Below are 21,244 nucleotides of genomic sequence, written 5' to 3'. Positions count from 1 at the left end.
GAATAAGGATAGAAAAAACGTTAAAAAAACTATGTATAAATAACATTAGACCCGGCAAAAGATTACTGTTTCGTTTTTATGGTATTCTAATCTTTTATTTCCCGAAGAAACATTTGGGGTCTAAAATGGATTTTTATGTAATTGATAAAAACATCGAACGTGTATACAAGAAAAATGGTAGGTTCCTCTATAGTATTTAACTGACCATGCTAATGTACTGACACCGTGCGAGCACATGTCAAAATCGATATAATGTATTGTCCATATAGACGCGCATTTATCATTTATTATTGTCGGATTAACAACAATTGAGCGCTATTAATACACATTAATGTTTTTAGGCAAATAAAATTCCAAAATATGGTACGTTTTCTGCTTTTGCTTGTCACGTGGTAGGCCTATATTGAAGTTGCGATTATATCTTCAAATAAGTTTCAAATGGATTCCATCAAGACAAGTGGCCGACTGGTCTAAGGCGCTAGGCTCATAGAGCATATCCAAAGCGGCGTGGTCCGCCGTGAGTTCGAACCCCGCCTCTGCCAAACTTTAATAGAAGTAATATTAAAATTTAACTTTTTTTAAATTTCATATTGGGGAAATGTGACTGGGAGAATTTATGTATGGCGTGGAGTGGTGTGATACGATCTTTTCTTTCTGATTTTTTGCTATTATGTCCAGGCGTTTTGTGTCCTTTTTTATGTCTTTAATTTCCTCACTTGGAAATTCACGGCAGCTTTAATATCATTCAGTTCCTTCTTCAGTTCATTCTGTCCAGTAATAAGGGTTTCTAGCGACCGTTTAATGTATGCGTTTACGTCATGATCCTTTGCACTATCGTTGCCAGTAGGCTGGGCATTAGCACTACGGGAATCATCGGCGAAATATTTACTTGTAGTCGGCCTTGGATCAGCTGCGTTTTGTTTAGCGCTAGTGTTACGTGCAGTACTCACATTACTACCGCCGCTGTTTGAATCACCCGCCGTATCATTTCCACCTTGATTTTTTCTTCTTCTGGTATCCATTTCATTCGAAATTTTGATCAGTGTGTTCCGAAACTGCTAAATACGTCGACAGTATCAATATTTCTGATTCTGGTGATTATTTAGACAGTCAATTTAACGTTTATTCCGGACGGTGACACCCTCGCGTGCTTCATACCGCCGCCATGTTGTTACCCTGTTATTCACTCATCCTGCTTTTGTCATAAGAAAAGTAAAGTGTGTAAATGTGCTGTTATTTTGTTACTTTGTATTTTGCAAGTAATTCAAATAAATATTATGATTATGATTATGATTATGATTATGAATCAGACGATGATGACGAGCAATACGACAAATTGCAACTGACAATGACGATAATATACTGCAATTGCAGTACTACTTTGAAAGTCGCATTTTGACACTTCGATAATAATTTAAATGTAAACTTTCCAGCCCCAGGCTCACCACGCAAACTGAATTTCGAAGATGTAGGTGGTAGGCCCCCTACTAGTTTTCTCTGTTTTCCACACAGGGCGTGTGCATGTTTCTTGGTCTTTGTAATGTTCTTTGAGGAATCGCACCCATTTAAACATGTCAGATTTTGCAGGTCCTGACATTGAACTACCATACAGTCATGACAGTATAGCCTACAAAATAACATGATTAGAGGGGAAATATGGCAAACTATTTACCCGAGGTAGGCCTACTGGCTACGGGCATGTCACCCCGATCCCAAAGGGTGAGGTCCGAAGCCAGTAGGCCCACCGAGGGAAAGTAGTGTGTGCCCTATTTCCACGATAGTTTTGTTTCATTACACCGACCTTTAAGTTTAAACGATGTTGATGATGTTGGTAGGGAAAACTATCGCACAGTGAAATAGGTCGTGTCATTTGTGATTGACCAATTAAGTGGCATGATTTACCCATGAATATTTATGATGTGTAATAATTATTTCCTATTCCAATTACACGAACGGGCATGATAATACATAAACCGCCTTAATGAACTAATATATGGCAACAACTAAAAGTTATCAGCCAATACATTTTATTGGCCTAGTTCAACATGTTCAACTATTGTGTCGTTCGCTGCATGTAGCTTTGGACGCGTCTTCCTCGATGCCACAGAATAATGTTTTTGTGGATATCTTAATAATCGGCACATGAGTTCATGACTTCTCCAAGTTTGCAAGGTGATTACAATGCTTTGTGTTGTCTTCATATGATATGATCTGTTTGGTGCTGATCTAAGAAAACAGAACCGGATTGTGAATGACTTACAAGTTATCGCGATTTTTCCGTGTACCGAACCAATCATAAGTCGGGATCATAAGCCGCGGCTCTGGAGAAGATTACAAATTGCGAGTGTCTCTGCATGTTCTGAATGCAAAGGTACATTATCATCGTCATAATTTATATCTAGTAGTATAGATATTTTATTTGTCACCTTCCGTCACTAAAAGCATGAAAGATCATAAGGACATGTGCTATAAAAAATTACTTCAAACAATTAAATATGGCAATGGATTGGACGGTGACAATGAACAAGAACGAAAACGTTTTCCGATTATTTTGGCCTTATGGGTGATATTCTTTCTTCAATGTGGTATAATGAAATCCATTGGGGTCTTATTACCAGTGCTATTGGAGCAATTTGCCACTCACACCAGAACTATTGGAGTAGTTGTGTCTTTTTCCTTGTTTGCGGGAAATGCAACAGGTAAGATGAATTGAAATAAACGAATCAGCATAATTATATAAAGACACCCATCTACACTTACACTTACCCGTTAAAATGATAGGTTTAAGCCTTTTTAATTGTCCATTGGTTGATTGTTCTGACATGCACAATATCTTCGGGAAGTTTGATCTATGTGTCTACCATTCTCTGTGAGAAGAAAAAACCTCCTCAGTCCGGTTCAGAACTTTTATCAGCTGCTTCTTGAAGAGCCTGTATAGTCGTGTCCCCTGGTGTCTGTGCTGTGTGACTTGAAGAGCTCATCTGGTCTGATATCTTCTATAGGCCGTTCAAGACTTTGAATTCCATTATCGTCTCTCAATCAAAGGTTCAATTCTTGAAGCATTTCCCGGTAGGGTTTGTCTCTTAAGCTTGGAACAAGTTTAGTAGCTCTTCTTTGTATCTTCTCGATTTCTTTGATATCATCAACTTGGTTAGGACTCCATGCGTGGACACAACTCCACATATACGTACATGTGGACCGACATAGGTTTTTTGAATAGGTTTTTTACAGTGGTCTCTAAATGGTTAAATTGTTTTTTCAAGGTATCAGGAAAATGACGTGACGTAAAAATCACGTGACTAGCCCATAAGGCACCGGATGACCTTGAATTGCACAAAATATTGTCTTGTGTGTTCATGTCCTTTATGGAGTAATCACGTGACCTTATTGCAATTAAAATTTCTAAGTCTCCTAACCCTTGCAAGACGTTAGCCATCTTTGAGTGTCAGTATTTTCGTCCAATTTCCACTTCCGTCCGACCTTCTTCCGCAACTATAAATAAAATTGTCCTGATACCTTCAGAAAGCGATCATAGTGCAGTTATGTCCACGGCAAATTCACCGTAACCTTTCCAGCCATAAACCCGCTTAGTGAAGATTAAACAGAGATACGCAGTACTAAACCATTATAGTAATCGATTGTACAATGCAAATTTATTACCACGTGATAATATTAATCCAATGAGCGATCGAATTGTCCGCTACGGTCGACTAATCCAATCGATAATGACGCTATTGACATGTACGGGCGGAGCTCCACAGACCGGGTATTTTTCAATGGTTTGCTGTCATTTACTCATCAAGGCGGTCCCCCGTTATTATAAGGACTATGCTAATAATTTAAAGATTGACATGTAGCGAATAAACCATACTTGATTGACAGAAAGTACTAAATTTGTACCTATTACGGTTTCGTGACAACCCTCTTCCAAATGCGACCAAACCAGGGCGGCCCGGTGAAGCAAAATGTGCATTGAAATAACACGGGAGTTTGGATATAACGGTAGGATTTCTTTCTCATACAAATGTATGTTCCCCCGTTATTAAAGCTTGTACCGGGTTGAAAATTCAGATATTTTGAAAAGAATAAGTAATTGAAACATAGAGCAAGTACTAAAAAGTCCCCTTAAACCCTTGGAAGACGTTGATGTCACCACAAGTGACATCTTCCATCCCATTTATTTCTCTATAATCTTACTTTTTTGCTGCAAAGACTATTTCCATCATGCCGTATACATTGTACGTCATGTGAAATCGACACTGAGGATATTGGATTAATGTTCAACTACATTTTGCGGAATTCTTAATTTTTCAACAATGTTGCACTACTTTTATGTATACATGTAGTGTGTAGTAGTATCATAACGTATTCTTTATCTTGCATTTGCATTTCCATTTTTATACATTTCCATTTTTATACATTGATGTGAAATTGAACTTACATATTCTTTTAGTGTTGAAAATGCAATCATAGCACGTGATTGTTGCTGGTTGGCGTTACTTATAATATTTTCTATGTGAATATGAATACCGGGTATGAATATATAATGAACATAATCATGAACACAAATAGACCGGACGTAGGGCCTAAAGGCCTATATAATCGTCAATCGTGAATATAACGTACACGTGCGTATTATTATTTGGGAATCCAATTTCCGTATTTGATAAAGTTTAAGGGTAGACGAGGTATTGTTGGTCGAAGCAACCTAAAAATCGATTTTGATTATCTAGATCAATATATTATTGAAAATTAACACCTTGATGTTTTGCAAAAGTTCATTCTACAAATCGTATACTTTGCAAACTTGCTTAATTTATTGTTGTTAATGAGTTATGTACGTTTTACAAAAGTGTTGTTGTTTCAGCCCTCTTTAAAACGTAACTCAAGAACCACAGCACATATAAAAGTATATATCAGTGGCGTAACTCCTATGGGCTCTGGGGGGCCGCGCCCCCGGGCACCCGGGCTAAGGGGCACCCTGGCCAGGCGCAGATACAATTTTGACACGATAATACTTTATTATATGAAAGAAGTGGACACCCTTCCCAACCATAGAGAGAATTAATCTTCATTTGGGTGCCCTCCTCAACACAAAATTTTCGCGCGCAGTGCACCATAAGTTGTCATTCGAAAGTCTGAGACTAAACAAATTAGTGGTATTTAAGTCTGACATTTCGCGCGGCCGCGCGCAATTGTTTTAGGAACAGGGGTATAATTATGTTCTCTTGCCTCCGGGCGCCACAACCTCTAGCTACGTCCCCGGGGCTACGTCACTGCAGTTAGTGCCGAATCTTCAACAGTAAAGCCATTGGAGAAGATGAAAAAATTTTTTTGTTAACATGAAAGCTCATGAAGTTCATTGAAACATGAAATTAATTTGATCGGAAACACTATTATTAAGTTATTCGGTAGGTATATATATGGCTTTCAATCAGGGGCATAGCTAGCTTTCTTGGTCGGGGGGGGGGGGATAATATTTTCGAGGGCAAAAATTAAAACAATTTCGCGCTTGCATAATTTTGACCCGGTAATTTCGGAGTACATATACCGTTTTTTTTAGAGAGAGTATGTATAAAGTCTTTGATCTTCCCAAAAAGGCTTTATTTGGACATAGATCCTGGAAAGAAAAATGTTTTGTATTTTGCGCTATTTTGGCCCATGATCTGGGTAAAAAGGGCCTAATAGGGACATTGTGAGCGCGAGTAGCGCACACATTTTTTCGTATTTTGCACTATTTTGGCCCATGATCGGGATGAATTTTGGTGGAAAACGGGCTTCTTGCCCTTTTCTTTTCCTTTGCCTTCCGATTTTCTCTTTCATTTTTGTCGGAACTTAGAGCACTTTTCTCTTTCATATTTTGTCCGGGGGTGGGGGGCACTCTGCCCCCACTGGCTACTCTAGATACTGCTTTGCACCCGATGCACACCCTTGGTCCCGCCCTTGGTCAGGGGCACCCGATCTACTTTCGCCCCCGGGCACCCGGAACCAAAGTTACGCCACTGGTATATATGTGATATTTTAATTCTTCTACACGCTCGCTATGAATTGAGCAATGTAGTTTTTGCCAAAGCTCACTACCATTCGTAAGATGCTGTGAACTACCAAATCACAACAGTTTAAGATAATTAATAACCTTAATTTGTTCGTCTTTTTACAGGTATTTTGGCACCATCTCTTGCAAAAATCTTCGCGGCACGCTCTATTGTGTTAGCTTGTGGGGTGTTATCCACAATAGGTTTACTTATCAGTGCTATGACTCCTAATATCCCAATATTTGTCATTGGAATGTTTTTTACAGGTAGGTTAAATATTATGAGGCACTCATTCTAAAAGACTATAGACGAATCCAAATCCACGCATTCCTACACCTGACTAGCAGCCTTTAGTTGGGTAGCCGTCGGCTACAATACACCCAAAATGTGAAATGATTCGGCCTTGGCGGAAATTTTAAACTGCATTCCATCACCCGTTTTACACCTTCCGCGAAAACACAGGCAGGCAAAAGAATAATACAATACAGTTCCCTTCGACAAAACACACAGCATGGTCTATTCGCTGTTGAAGTGACATAATAATCGGATTAACTACACGCGGTATCTATGCATTGATGTACTTGCGAACAAAAGGACTATGTGTGAATAGATGCGACGGGATTACCTGCGGAATTATCTCCATTATATACATTATTAGCTATTATTCTATTAACCCTCCTCGTCCTTGCATCTTCTCTAGGTGTTAGGCGGCTTTTATGTGCACAATTGGACGCTCAAAACACCAGGTTGGTGGTAGCGGCTACCCAAATATGTCCGACCAAATCCTGACCATGACTTGGCTCCTTGGATTCGTCTATACCTCACTTACCTAAAGTAGGCCTACATATTTATGTAAGCCTAATTGGAATACCGTAAAGTTTCGCCTAATGACGCACATAGTACATGGGCTCCTTTGCCTTTATTCGCCGTTGAAGTGATGATGTAACAGGATTAACTAACATAGTATTAGCAATAGATGAATATAATTTTTGAATAGATCGCCCTGCACAACAACGTTCACGCGGTACCTATGCATTGAACCATATATAGATGTCAAAGAAATGCTGATCACTCGCACCTGTAAGATTAGTATCTTTGAAAAGAGCGGTACTGTATTCGAATCTATGATTGCAGACACACACAGGTGATGAGTGTAACCTGCTTGCAGTGCAAGGCGATCTATTCAAAAATTGAAGAAAAAAAAATCACTTCGACGGCGAATAGGGTAAATTTCACGTACAAATAGAACGCCCCCTACTGAAAATCCCAACAAGAATTAAGGTTCCGCGCTTTGCCCATAACTTCAAGCCATAATGTGTGATTTGCTCCAACAGCGACGCCTTCACTTTTTCTCGATTTTTACTTTTGCATAATTGTAATGCCAAATGGTGTTGTTCTTCAATACCATGAGAAAGACTCCCGGAAAGACTAGTCTGAAGTGCTTTAAGTACAGCATAGATAGTGAAGGACTGTGATTACAGTAAAACAAATTATAATAAAACTGGGGAAGTTCCCCCCATAGAGCTCCACAGTTACGCGGCTTAAAGTGGATATCTTTCATTTGACCTGATTATTTCGGATTAAAATGATCAGAAAACCTCCCTGACAGTTGTTACTAATATTATGTAATAATTTTTGGCAAAGAATAACAAAATGTGATCGAAATCATATATTCTGGCTTTTAAGGGAACCCATATGCGCCATTAGGCAAATTTTTACGGTATTGAATATTGATATGTTTATTGTTTAGACACGCAAAATGCTCAATAGCCATATCAGTACCGAAGTAAGGCCATATATAAAATAAAAATTAGTTTCACGTCCCTCATTTTTTGACAAGTGAGGTGAGGGGGAAGTTTTTTGTTATTGTTTTCTTTTAATGCAAAAATTAACATTAGTAATAGCAATTTCACGCACAATTTACATTGCTGCAATTTTCAGCATCTTCGAGGAAAACGATCGGAGGCCCTTTATTTATTTCTAGATTATGAGGTTATACTCTTTTAGAGTTTCACAAAAACGCTTGAAAGAAATACATCTCAACTTTTGTTGTTGTTGAGAAAAGTGGGGAATGAGGCTATGTATCTCAAAATGCCCCTTAAAACATACATATCAGAAATATAAAGCTTCCATCCAAATCCATGCATGCCGCATCCTCAACCCCATCAACTTAGCGTTTCGATGAGGCCTTTGCCAAGGCCTCAATGTCGAACATCTTCCTGTCAGGTTTTGGATATTTACTGGAGACACGGCGTTATTGGGCTGCATGTACTCACATTACATGTCCAAGATCGTAACCAACCCAGTCTGTCTTGGTGGGCAGACAGTCATTGGTTATCTTCAATGTGTTATCGACTTACCGTAGCCCCACATTGTATCCTTACATGTTAAGCACTCTATGGCTCTCATAATTATCTATTAGGACATTAATTTTGTAAGTTGTGATCTCAATGTTGACTCTTCTCGTTTCAGGTTTGACATGTATGGGAGAAACTCTTGCGATAGGAATGCTCTCATCTTATTTCATCAAGTATTACAGCGCAGCAGCCAATATCATCACAACAGCAACTCCGCTATCCATCATGTGTTTTGCACCATTGACGCAACTATTCATTGACATCTATGGATGGAGAGGCACCATGATATTGCTTGCTGGACTCAACTTCCACTACGTCGCAGCTGCTGCGATGCTGCGACCAATCAGACAAGTCCGGACCGTACATCATGAGAGTAGGCCTACATACCAAAGTCTTAAAGAACGTGATGCAGATGTGGAAAAGGATGAATCCATTGTCAAATCAGAAAGTGGTGACGAAAAATCTACATCTGATATTACCAAAGAATGTCTTACTGGTGTCTTCAATATATCTTTGCTTAAAAACGGATCTTTCATCGTTGTCCTTATTGTAAGCACTATTATTGGCTACGGATTCAATGGCTGGGTAGTATATTTGGTCTCGTTTGCACAAAGTAAAGGGTTATCACCATACGATGCCGCAACTGTGGCTACCATCAGTGGAGTGGGCAGTTTCCTGATTAGATTTGCAATGGCATTTTTACAAGGGAAAACATCATATAGACTTCTTTTTTACTTTGGATCAATACTTTATGTATTGTCATACGCAGGATTGTATTTTGCTACTACATTCGTAGGGGTGTCTTTCGTAAGTTTAATTCTAGGCTTTGGGTATGGAATTTTAGGGACTCAAATTTACATTGCTGCCAATGTTACTGTGGGCAAAGACGAAGTGGTGAGTGCAGTAGCGTGGATACATATGTTACATGGGATTGGCTATCTTGCAAATGGATATATAACCGGTACGTGTGTTAATTAATCTCAATGTTGTTGAAGACGTATAGGTAGAAATCTTTGAAAGGGCAAAGAAAAATTAAAACGCGAAGAAAAAGTTTAAGTATACAAAAGAATAATTCATTGATTAACTTGAAGAAGCACTTGAAGAAAAGGAAGATATTGTAGAAGAAGATGACGAAGAAGAAGTATACTGAAGTAGAATAGTACAAGAAGAACAACAACAAAGAAAAAGACCCCCGGAGAAGACTGCGAAGAAAAAGACCAAGAAGAAGAAGAAGAAGACGTCTATTGCGCAGGATGGATGACGTGTTCAGAGAATCTTGTGAGCTATAGTGCAGGCATATATTTGTAATTATATTTTGCCGTTTCGCACAAATATTTGATTGAGACATTATATCCCGGGCGCATATTTTTGTTTTGTTATTCAGTCGGGAAAATGCACCTAATCGAGGGGGGGGGGCTATTACGGCGAGTGAAACGGAGGCGAAAATTTCAGAAGAGTCGGTGGAATCGAGACCCGCGCGCGCGTGCCCCCCGGGTGGGGTACTCAGTACAAATGACCATATACGGGGACGTGCCGCAAACATGGGTAGCATTTTCAGCCTTCTGGTATATCAATGACCCCTTTTTCAAAGCCTATTTTGGTATATGAATGGGTCCTTTTTTCAAAATTTTCTCAATTTTTTCGGAAAACAGCCCAATTTTTCCATAATCTAGCCAAAATTTTCAAAATTTTCCAAAAATTGTGGGAAAATTTTTAAAAACTAAGACAATTTTGGTTAAATTCGGCCGAAAATTTTGACTTTTGGTATATCAATGGGTCCAAATTTCTTGAAAAATTGGTATACGTCCCTACCAAAACCAAACTTGAGTACCCCCTCCCCAACTTTAGAAAACCTGCGAACGCAACTGACATTACTTTAACTACTTTCAGTACAATTCTGGTTTACCCTGCGCCCGCCCTGCGCACCCTGTGTTTTCAATGCAATTCTGGTTTACCCTGTGCACCCTATTTTTTAGGGGTTGGGGTTTAGGGTTATACTTGTGAGCAGGGTATACCAGAATTATTCCATACTTTCAATACAATACTTCTATCAATGATTGTTATTGATATTTTTTCAGGTTGGCTCCATGACATGACAGGTAGTTTCAATCTTTCCATGATTGAACTTTCTGCAGTTTCCTCGCTGATGGTTGTGATTCTGGCATCGGAAGATATATGGAATAAGCTGCATGGTGACAACTAGACATGCATGAAGTCATATATTGCATCATTTGAAACGAACTCTACTTGCATGCTATCTTATACGGGGGCCAGGGGGCACTTCATTATTGGTAAAAGGGAATTTGGTGAGAGCAAAACGGTAAAAAATATGGGGCCATTGGGTGACAGCATGATTTTTGGCATTCGGGTAATAGGGTAATTGGGTGAGAACATAATTTAAACTGAACCTTTGGGTGAGAGCCGAAACAGTGCCACAGAAACCTCGAACATTGAATTTCTAGTTCTAAATGGCTTCAAATTTTGTTTTTCAAAATAAGGGAGATGGAGTGTGAGAGGGGCCTGGAGGAAGAGAGAAAGAAATAAAGACAAAGAAATTAAGAGAAAGAAAAGGAGAACTGATGGGATTAAGTTGAGACGGGACTCCATAACTTAATTGCTTAACCTTCTATGCAATGGCGTAACCAGGACTTTGTCAGGGGTAGGGGAGGGGAGGGGAGGAAAGGACGGCGGATGGGAAGAACAATGACGTCCCATGCAGTAATACGATGAAGTGCGACGACAGTTGAACACAAAGCATGTCGTCATTGCCCATGAAAGCAGGACCGCCGCTCGGGGATAGTGGGGGTGAGACAACCCCCAATTCTTAATTTCGTTTTTCTTATGGTAAATCATAGACCCTGACAAGCAGGGGCTATTTTAAGACGTTCGTGCAGTGATAATAAAAATCCGTGCAGTGAAAATTACAAATCCGTGCTTATATGTTTATACTATTCAAGTTTCAACCTGACAAATGACTAGAAAATTACAAAATAAGACTGATGGAGTCAAAAATCCTCTGCAAAACAGATATTGTTATGGCAATCAGTCAAACATTCATTTAGAGAAAAATTCAAGAAAGTATTGCTTTAGAACACCTGTCAACGCCCTTTCTCCCTAATTTTTTGGACACTCGTAGTTGAAAGCCTCGGGATGAGCAGATGCGCAATATACATGATATAGGGGTGAGAGGACGGCTTTACCAGGCTCTATCTACCGGCAGAAATGAACTTTTCAACTTTCAAATCTGGACCTCACTACAATTGACAGGTGTTTTATTGTTTTCTGGGCTATCGTATCAAACGAGGTGTCAAAATGCGCAGAAATAAATTCTGCTTCCAACGCATTTTACAGATTTGTAATACAACAGCCCTTTTTGAATAATGGCCATTATTTAAGGGGGGGTAGTTACTTTTTTAGATGTTTATTATAAAATGTGGAAATTTTCGCTCGCTCGATCCGAGCGCAATTTGTTAAAGAAAGTTCATGGGAGCAAATCAGCTGGCCAACTTTGTAAGGGGGGAGCTTCGGCGCATTAGTGATAAGGTATTATGTTTGAACAATTATTGTAAATGGGTGCACTTTAAGGGAAGGGGTATGAACGTTTGGACAGTATTTATTGTGGGACATTAGAGCACATCAGACATATCGAATTGCATTCTGAATACGAAGAATGGCCTTCTGATATCAAATAATTTTGATTTTTTGAAATTTGCAATGTAATACACATTTTATGGCAAATCATTAAAAACTGATATTTTTGATATTTAACAGTACTCGAAGTAAACTTTATAAATCTGATGATTTCTACCTAAAGTGTATGTAGGTGGGATGAAAAGCCGACGATCAATTGAAAATTTTGACCTGTCGTCTTGAAGATATGGATTTTTTGCAAAACACCAAAAAAAATCCATATCTTCAATATGAAAGGTCAAAATTTTCAATTGATCGTCGGCTTTTCCTCGCAGCTACATACACTTTAACTTAAGACTATATCATTAAGGGGTATAATCCACGCGTCTAGTACGCACTCGTTTCTAACTGAAATTTCTGTGAAATCTTGTCCGCGCAGTTCTTGCCGTCACGCGCGCGTCAAACTAAAAACTGCGTGGAGTGTGCGCCAGGCGCTGGTAAGAAGTTCAGCTACGCAAGAGTAACGTGTTTTCATCGCCATTTACCAATGATTTTTGTAAAAGAAAGAAAGATAAACAAAGAATAGAAAAAGTTAAGAAATAACTAAAGAAATAAAGAAAGAAAGAAAAAGTTCAGGAGTGAAAGAAAGAAAGAAAGAAAGAAAGAAAACTAATAAAAGGAAGAAAGAAAAGAGAAGGTATAAAAGGAAGATAAACAAAGAAAGAGAGAGTGAAATAACAGAAAATTTAAGAATAAAGGATACTGAAAAAATTAATGTAATCAATCAACTTAAATAACAACGACAGAAAGTGAGAAAGAATAAAAAGAAGAAAGGAAACGAAAACAAAACAAAAACATGCAGAAGAAGGAAAGGTAAGTATAAAGAAGGAAAACAGAATTAAATAATGAGGGAAAGGAAAGATAAAATAATAATCAAGATAACAAAATAATAGACCTAGGCTATCAAACGGCCTTTTTATTTGTCTTATAAGTAGTTTCTTTTTTTACTGATTATTAATATAATCAAATTATTTCAATAGTATTTTAAGGTAAAATTCTGTAATTTGAAATACATATCACTTGAAGTCAATTTTATTTTTTTAATAAAATGTCTATTTTAACATCTGACTTACTTCGCGTGTAACTGACTTTATAACTTAATGATAAAACGAGAACCATGTTGTCCCAGCAAACACAAAAAACGTTAAAACGTTTTAAACATTTGGGTTTTGATTTAAGTAAATTAAATGTCGGGTTATATACGGGTTATGAAAACGTTTTAATACGTTTTGTATGAAAACACACTACAATAATATTTCTAAAATGTTTTCAAAGTGTTATTATAAAAAATATGTTTTGCAAATAGTTTTTGCCAAATATTTTGTCAACACTGAAATAACTTTGTTAGAATGTTTACAGTATAACGTTTTTGAGTGTTTTGAAAACGTTTTATACCCTTTATAACCCTTTAAATAACCCGACATTTAAACGTTTAACGTTTGCAACCTTTTCTAACCTTTGCGAATGATGTCGAAAATGTTTTGTGTTTGCTGGGTACATGCCTAAAATGAGATGATATTTGAGTAATATAATATCATTCTAAACATGATAAATACATTGTAACGGGATCCGCTAATTTTTAAGTTAATAATTAAAGGCTTATTCAACATGTTCAGTGATACCCTGCAAAAAATGAACATTGTTTATAAATTGCATAGGTGAAGGATAAGTCATCAAAGTTGTCACAGGTAGGCCTACCAGTATTTTTGCATGCTATATGCAAAACAACGAGAAAAACGGCAGTATTGACAAAGTTCAAATTCAATTCAATTTGAAATTGCAGATGAACTTCATATTGAGTGAAACTATATAACCTAATGATTACTTTGGAATCAAGAGGGTTAATAAAACCGAAGAAAATCACCCACTGTCATGTTGCAGGTGTTTGCGATATCACCTACAATACGCGGACAATTTAGCGCGTATGAGCTGCGACAAGATTTTGCGAGTGGCGCGCTATGATATCGTACTGGTATTTTGAACCAAAAAATATGCCATTTATGCTCAAAATGCGAAAAAAGTAACTCCGTGACCCCAATTTTTTATTAGCTTTAATGAAATATCCTATCAGTGCGCATATTATATCAAAAAATAAGCAAAATTGTTCGGGTAGATTTTTTGTTATAATCGAAAACATGTCTAAAATTTCCATTTTCCCATAGACGCCTGTACTAATTTTTCCCCAAAACAGCCTTTTTAAAATGGTTATTTCTCGAAAACTAACTCCGTGACCCCTCTTTTTTATTTTAGATTTTCGAAGTATATCGATGAAATTTAATTGGTACGAAGTTTAAGAAAAATCGCTCGGCAGGATCTTGTATGGATTATACCCCTTAAATTTATAAAATTTACTTCGAGGACTGTTATATCTCCAAAATGTGAAAAATATCAAATTTTAATAATTTGTCATAAAATTTGTATTATATCGTGAATTTCATAAAATGAAAATTATTTGATATCAGAAAGACATTCTTCGTATTCAGAATGCAATTCGATAGGTCTGATGTGCTCTCATGTCCCACAAAAATGCTGTCGAAACGCTCAAAACGCTCATTCCAGTTCCCTTAAACACATATCTAAACTTCAATATGTTTTATACTTATAACGCTTTCAAAACTAAAAGACTTTCAACACACTTCTAAACACCAAATGATAAACACATCAAATCATTTGTGTATATTTTATTACGTGTACGTGTATAAACTAAATATCTACGTATTCTTAGTGTTTAAAGTTAAGCACAATAGCCGAAAGCTAAGGTAAAAAAAAATGGTTGTTTTTGAACTGTTTGTAATAAAATTTGTTTGCAAATTTGCCCAATTTTATACAATTTGCCGATATCATAATATATCCACCTTTGCGTCACTTAAGTTGAGGAATTTACAAAAATCTTATCATATTTTGAGAACTGACGTGACTACGTAATATTTTAAGAAATTGTTGGCATCTGTGTACATTTTAATTTGATGTGTTTTTGTATTTAAAGCATAATACCGTACCATATCACGATATCAAAAAACCTCTGATCAAGCTGCAGCTAGTTAAAAAATCTTTTCTGATGATCATTTTATAGAGATTGTAATTTTATGACATTGTTGGCACATATGTGCATTTTATGCAACTTTGCATGACTTTTTATTCGTTTTTGCATTCTGATTAATAACATTATTAACATAATGCCGTTAGCTTCACATTAGTGAGCCAGGTGTGTACTTTAATTGAGCTGTAATAAAACATAGTGAAATTACATTTAAAAATATGACTGTAAAATATCGAGTCATTCACTTTAAAGGAGCATTTCGTGATCCGCAGCCTCATCCTCACTTTTCTCAAAAAAATACTATATTCAGTTTCTCTGATGGTTTTAATAAAAGCCAAAAAGTTGGCAAAGCTTGGCTTTTTATTTTGGAATTTGGTAACATAAATATAATATTTAATACACAGAAACAAAAAAGTAAGAAATTTATCATCCTGAATGCCAAACATTTTGTCAAAGTTGGAAATGGTAAAATTTATATCCTCCTAAAGATTAATAATTTTAACCGTATACCTTTCCAAAGAGGAATAACCACATCACACTCACAAAAGATGTGAACTATAGTTTCAGGATATTTATCACAGAAACAGCAATTAGGAGAGTATTTTCTCTTGATTTTAAATAAAAAGTCATTGAAAGCAAATGATTTATGAAAATTTTTGAAATAAAATGCTCGAAAGCGAGTATCAATAGTACATTTATAATTGCGTAAGTGAATTTCTGTCCAGTTTGGGTCGTCCATGTCATCAGCAATACAATTCCAAAACGAAATACGCTTATATGGGATACTTTTATCAACAAATGTTGAATATGCAAACCTTGGAACTTTCTGTGTTGCGAGAAGATTATCAAAAAGAGTGTTAAAAATATCCTGTTTTTCAGAATTTGTTGTCGTTGGACCATGAGTGCGGAATATTTTTCATCAAAAAGTTGTATTTCCTCCTATCCAAAGAAGAGATACCAAAATCCAAAATAAGTTCTTCAAAAAGTTTAAAACCTGGATGCGGAGGATTAGTTAAGGGGTGGGGTATGAACGTTTGGACAGTATTTATTTTGGGACATTAGAGCACATCAGACATATCGAATTGCATTCTGAATACGAAGAATGTCCTTCTGATATCAAATAATTTTGATTTTTGAAATTCGCAATTTAATACACATTTTATGGCAAATCATTAAAAATTGATATTTTTGATATTTAACAGTAGGCCTATATGCAGTACTCGAAGTAAACTTTATAAATCTGATGATTTATACTTAAAGTGTATGTAGGTGGGATGAAAAGCCGACGATCAATTGAAAATTTTGACCTTTCGTATTGAAGATATGGATTTTTTCCCAAAACACACAAAAAAATTAGGTCTTTTTGGGAAAAAATCCATATCTTCAATATGAAAGGTCAAAATTTTCAATTGACCGTCGGCTTTTCCTCCCAGCTACATACACTTTAAGAATATATCATTAGATTTATATAATTTACTTCGAGGACTGTTATATATCAAAAATTTGAAAAATATCAAATTTTTATAATTTGTCATAAAATTTGTATTATATTGCGATTTTCAAAAATTGAAAATTATTTGATATCAGAAAGACATGCTTCGTATTCAGAATGCAATTCGATAGGTCTGAGGTGCTCTCATGTCCCACAAAAAATACTGTCGAAACGCAATAAACGCTCATTCTAGATCCCTTAAGTCACCCACATCTAAAATACCTTTGTCACACCAATCATCATAGAAAAAGAACTTTTTGGATTTGGATCTAATGTTTCTATTATACCAAAGACATTGACAAAACCCTAAATCTGAAAAATCTTCCCCCCATTTGCCACCAATTTAGGCAAAATCGGAGCAAGTTGAAATGTTCACCCTGTACAACCAAAAATGTGCTCTTTTTACCTAAAAATGAGAATAACTCTGCACAAACTATACATTTTTGAGATCCTTGTGATCAGACGATTAATTTGGTGTATCAGTCGACAAGAATGGAGCATTTTCAAATTTTTTCCCCTGTGTGACCTTTCGTGACCTCTAGAGGTCACTAGGGGTCAAATCTGAAATGGCTCCACATCTTAAAATAAACTTTGGACCATGTACTTCATGTGTGGACATTCTTATGCTTTTATCACAGAGTGCACAATTGTACCAAATCTGGGTGCTTAAGGTGGTACACCTCTCGATAGGGGCAAGGAATCCAATTACTACACTGGAATTTCCCGGTGGAATTTCAGTTACCCAAGACAAGCGGTTCGCCATTTATGATAAGAAATAAGGTACCGCTAGGATGTACCTCATTTCCAATCAACTGCTTGTCTTGGGTCACTGAAATGTCAGTGTAGTAATTGGATTCCTTGCCCCAATAATATACATAACTTTTGTTACCAGTGTGCACGTATGTTATTATTTTTTGAGAAAAATGCAAAAATAGTCACAAATTTACCATAGGGGTGTAGTACCCCCTTAAAAGCTAAATTATGTTAGATGCAAAATAAAAAAAAACCCATTTTATCGCATAATTAGGAAAAGCACAACACTATACCTACGTAAGCATTTTTACTGGTAGAGTATTATAATAGCATGTGTTTTAGTATAGACGATGAATTAGCGTTTGTGATATGTGCCCAAAATTGCATAAATTGTCATGGCAGCTGTTCATTGCATTGACAATGGATCATTAAGAAATACATCATTATACTGAGTAAAATAGAATCATTTAATTTGATAGATTAGATGACCGTTTTGTAGTACCTATACAATTTGAAGTTTATACAGGATGAGAATCCAACATGAGGTTTTGCCATTGAACTTATTTTCGATAACGTCATTTAGCTGGTTTGATTTGAGAGGCATCTAGTGATAGATTTGAATTCAAGCTTCGGAAGTCCAAAAGCAAATAAGTTGGTAAACATCACCAGCAAACATTCCTCAATTGAAGACCCATTTTGGTTCTTTTTATCCCAAATTTATGCGCTATTTCAGATTTTTTGAATGGCTTTCTGAATGGTAATATAAAGTGGTATCTCTGCGGTATTGTGATATAGCTACTCCTCGGTAATTTTCGCCTAAGCCGATAAATGAATTAACTGTATAGCCAACCCTGAATTATATTGACCTATTTCCAATTAAACTATTTATTTCGCCAATTCTTATATACTTGAGTATAAATTGGTCCCAATATTCCACAAAACAAGAGCCCCTGGTAGAATTACAGTAGAAAGGCGTAAAAAGTAAGAACAGGGAAAAGTCTAACTCCACCTGTAAGGTATGATGTGGAAAACATCCCAAAGAAGTGTTGGAAACAATTTTCAGCTACAAAGGGGCCTAGTGACTGCGGCAGAAATGTTAATGAAGAGGAAGTGACAACAGTTACTCTGTATTCTGCTATAAGGAAGCCAGCATCCAGGTTTTCTGGCTAAACTTACTGCCCTTGGCTTCTCTGAAACATTGCTAGCCTGGTTAAAGAGCAACCTCACCGACCGCCATTCAAGGTCAGCGTCTTGAATGGGAAAGAATCAGTGTGAAACTGATCAATGAACCCCATGGCTAATGAACTGGAACATTGTATAATTGGTAATGAACTGGTAAAGGAACTCCACCAGTTAGGTATGATGTGGGAAACAGCCCAAAGTAGTTTGCCATTAAGTGTTGGAAACAAGTTTCAGATATATATAAGGGCCCTACTGATTGCGGCAAAAATGTTGATGAAGCGAAATCGTCTAAATGAGATATGGGAGGAAATGAAAACAGTTACACTGTATTCTGCCCGGGTATTCTGCTGTAAGGAATCTGGCATCCAGGTCTTCTTCTGGCCAAACTTACTGTCCTTGGCTTCTCTGAAACGCTGCTAGCCTGGTTAAAGAGCAACCTCACCGACCGCCATGTAGTAGATAAAGGGTGAGAAACAGACCATTACCATAGATAATCGGTGTCTTGTTGAGGTATGGTGAGCATGTTAGTCGCTCGGAAGGCGAGACCCCGAAGGGTCGAGCCTTCCGAGCGACTAACATGCGAACCATACCTCAACAAGATACCGATTATATATGGTGATGGTCTGTTTTGAACCGTTTATCTTACATATACGGCGAGCAAAAATAAACGAATTTGTTGTAAAAGTGTATTCATGTTCCAAAAAACAAAATGAAAAAAACTGATGTATTATTTTGTAAAAGTTGTGGGGGTTTCCCCAAAATAAAAACACCTCGAGATAGTGTAATATTCTTCCTATGTGTCCTGCGTGCGAGTCTATTTAATGACAAATGCAAGTGATTTAATCAAATCAATACAGAATTGATCTCAATTGACAATTGTATTTGAAGTGGTTTGGTAGGTTATTCACTTGCTTTAATCCGCTGGAGTTTATTCACCCCGTGACCATTGTTATTCAAATGATTAATGAATAATGCAAATTATATAGAGTTGTTAACTACAATCTGTTTCAACACCATGAAATTTATATCTTAGAAAAATGTGAGTATAAGCAGATATTTGAAAGACCTAGTAACGTTGTGTCCAATGGTGCTCCCCATTATGGGTAGGTCACAGTAAGGCTTTGCACCCCCAGCCTCTTGACTTGTAATGAGTACCGCAGGTTAGTTTGCGAAGCTCCCCTGGTCGGGTAGTATCCCGGGGGTTCTTGCCTAGCAGCTAATTTGCATGGACCGTTGAGCGTTTTTGGGTTGGGCAAGGATAAAGGCAGATTCCCTTCTAAAAACCAATGGCAAGTTTATTTACATGTACTGAGTTTACATTCAACGAAACGGCTACTTTTTATTTATGAATATTTACTTCGTTATGCTAATTAAAATTTAATTTGCATAAATCTAACTGAGCACCAGTAGTGTTATATGAATTACCAGGGTCTGTGAATTACTGTTATACGGACTGCAGGAGCCCTCTATAATTTTCTCTTGCCATGTAACATTTGCATTTAAATCGAGCTGTCAATGCATTTTTCCGAAATTCTATCTGAGACTAGTAACCAACTCAGATTCTACATGTATGTTGTGATCCTTTCCATAGTGTTTCTAGAATGTCCATGGTATTCCTTTTGTTTAGCTCGCTGCCCGAGACCGTTATCTTGAGCTATTGTGTTGATAACGGTCTCTGGGCAGCTAGCTACCTCCATTACTCTAGGTAATGGTCGAGGCAACGAACCTCAAACAAAAGGAATACAATGGATAATCTGTGAATAGAAAAGGGCTAGACGTATATTGGGAGGTATCAATTGTGAAGCTGATCAATACAGGTGCGCCCAAGGCTAATGAACTGGGTCATTGTAGAATTGGTAATGAACTGGTAATGAACTCCACTAGTTAGGTATGATGTGGAAAACATCCCAAAGTAGTTTGCCATTAAGTGTGGGAAAAAAGTTTCAGCTATAAGGGCCCTGACTGCGGCAGAAATGTTGATGAAGAGAACTCTCTAAATGAGATACTGCCTGGAGGAAATGAAAACAGTCACACTGTATTCTGCTATAAGGAAGCCAGCATCTAGGTCTTCTGGCCAAACTAATACTGCCCTTGGCTTTTCTGAAACTTGTTAGTCTGATTAAAGAACTACCTCACCGACCGACCGATCATTCAAGGTCATTGGTGTCTTGAATGGAAAGAAGCTGATCAATGCAGGTGTACCCCAAAGAACTGGGCAATTGTAGAATTGGTAGACTATTGGTAATTATCTGGGTAATAATATATACAGTAAGCCAAAAAATTAAGGTACCAGTTATGTTCACCCCTTGCAATCCTAAACAAAGACAGATATGTCATAATTGGAACCTGCAGCGAATAGCTGCATCTTTTAGCTCGAATTTTTAAATTAAAGACCTCATTTGTTGAAATTGTTCAAGAAATAAAGGTATGACGATCCAAAAACCCAAGGAAGATGCCAATGTAAAAGTTGCAGTTTGCTACATTGCGTGCCCTATTGATTTACAAAACAATGCGTTCACGAACAAGAGAACCAGAGCCGTGCTTCCATTGATTAACAAGTTAAAATTAACGTCGTGCTTTCATTGATTAGAACACAAAAGTGCAACTTTTGATTTCGTTTCTTTATTAGGTTTTAGACCACCGTTTCTTTAATTTTTAACCAATTTCAACAATTTACCTTTTCGGTAAATCCCAT

General features: G+C 37.1%; 1 protein-coding gene across 1 annotated transcript; it reads left to right on the top strand.

Moving 5' to 3' along the window:
- The first annotated feature begins 2,443 nt into the window (after nt 1-2,443).
- On the top strand, nt 2,444-10,678 carry LOC140165511 (monocarboxylate transporter 11-like). The gene is made up of 4 exons (XM_072188800.1): nt 2,444-2,699; nt 6,161-6,301; nt 8,508-9,353; nt 10,471-10,678. Exons 1-4 carry the CDS (start codon nt 2,444-2,446, stop codon nt 10,593-10,595), a joined length of 1,368 nt encoding a protein of 455 aa, XP_072044901.1. The 3' UTR covers nt 10,596-10,678.
- Nucleotides 10,679-21,244: the final 10,566 nt, after the last annotated feature.

This window comes from Amphiura filiformis, chromosome 12 (genome assembly GCF_039555335.1).
Source record: "Amphiura filiformis chromosome 12, Afil_fr2py, whole genome shotgun sequence".
In the NCBI taxonomy this organism is placed as follows: domain Eukaryota; kingdom Metazoa; phylum Echinodermata; class Ophiuroidea; order Amphilepidida; family Amphiuridae; genus Amphiura; species Amphiura filiformis.
Note: the sequence above shows the minus strand (reverse complement) of the source record. Positions and strands in the feature narration are given on the sequence as shown.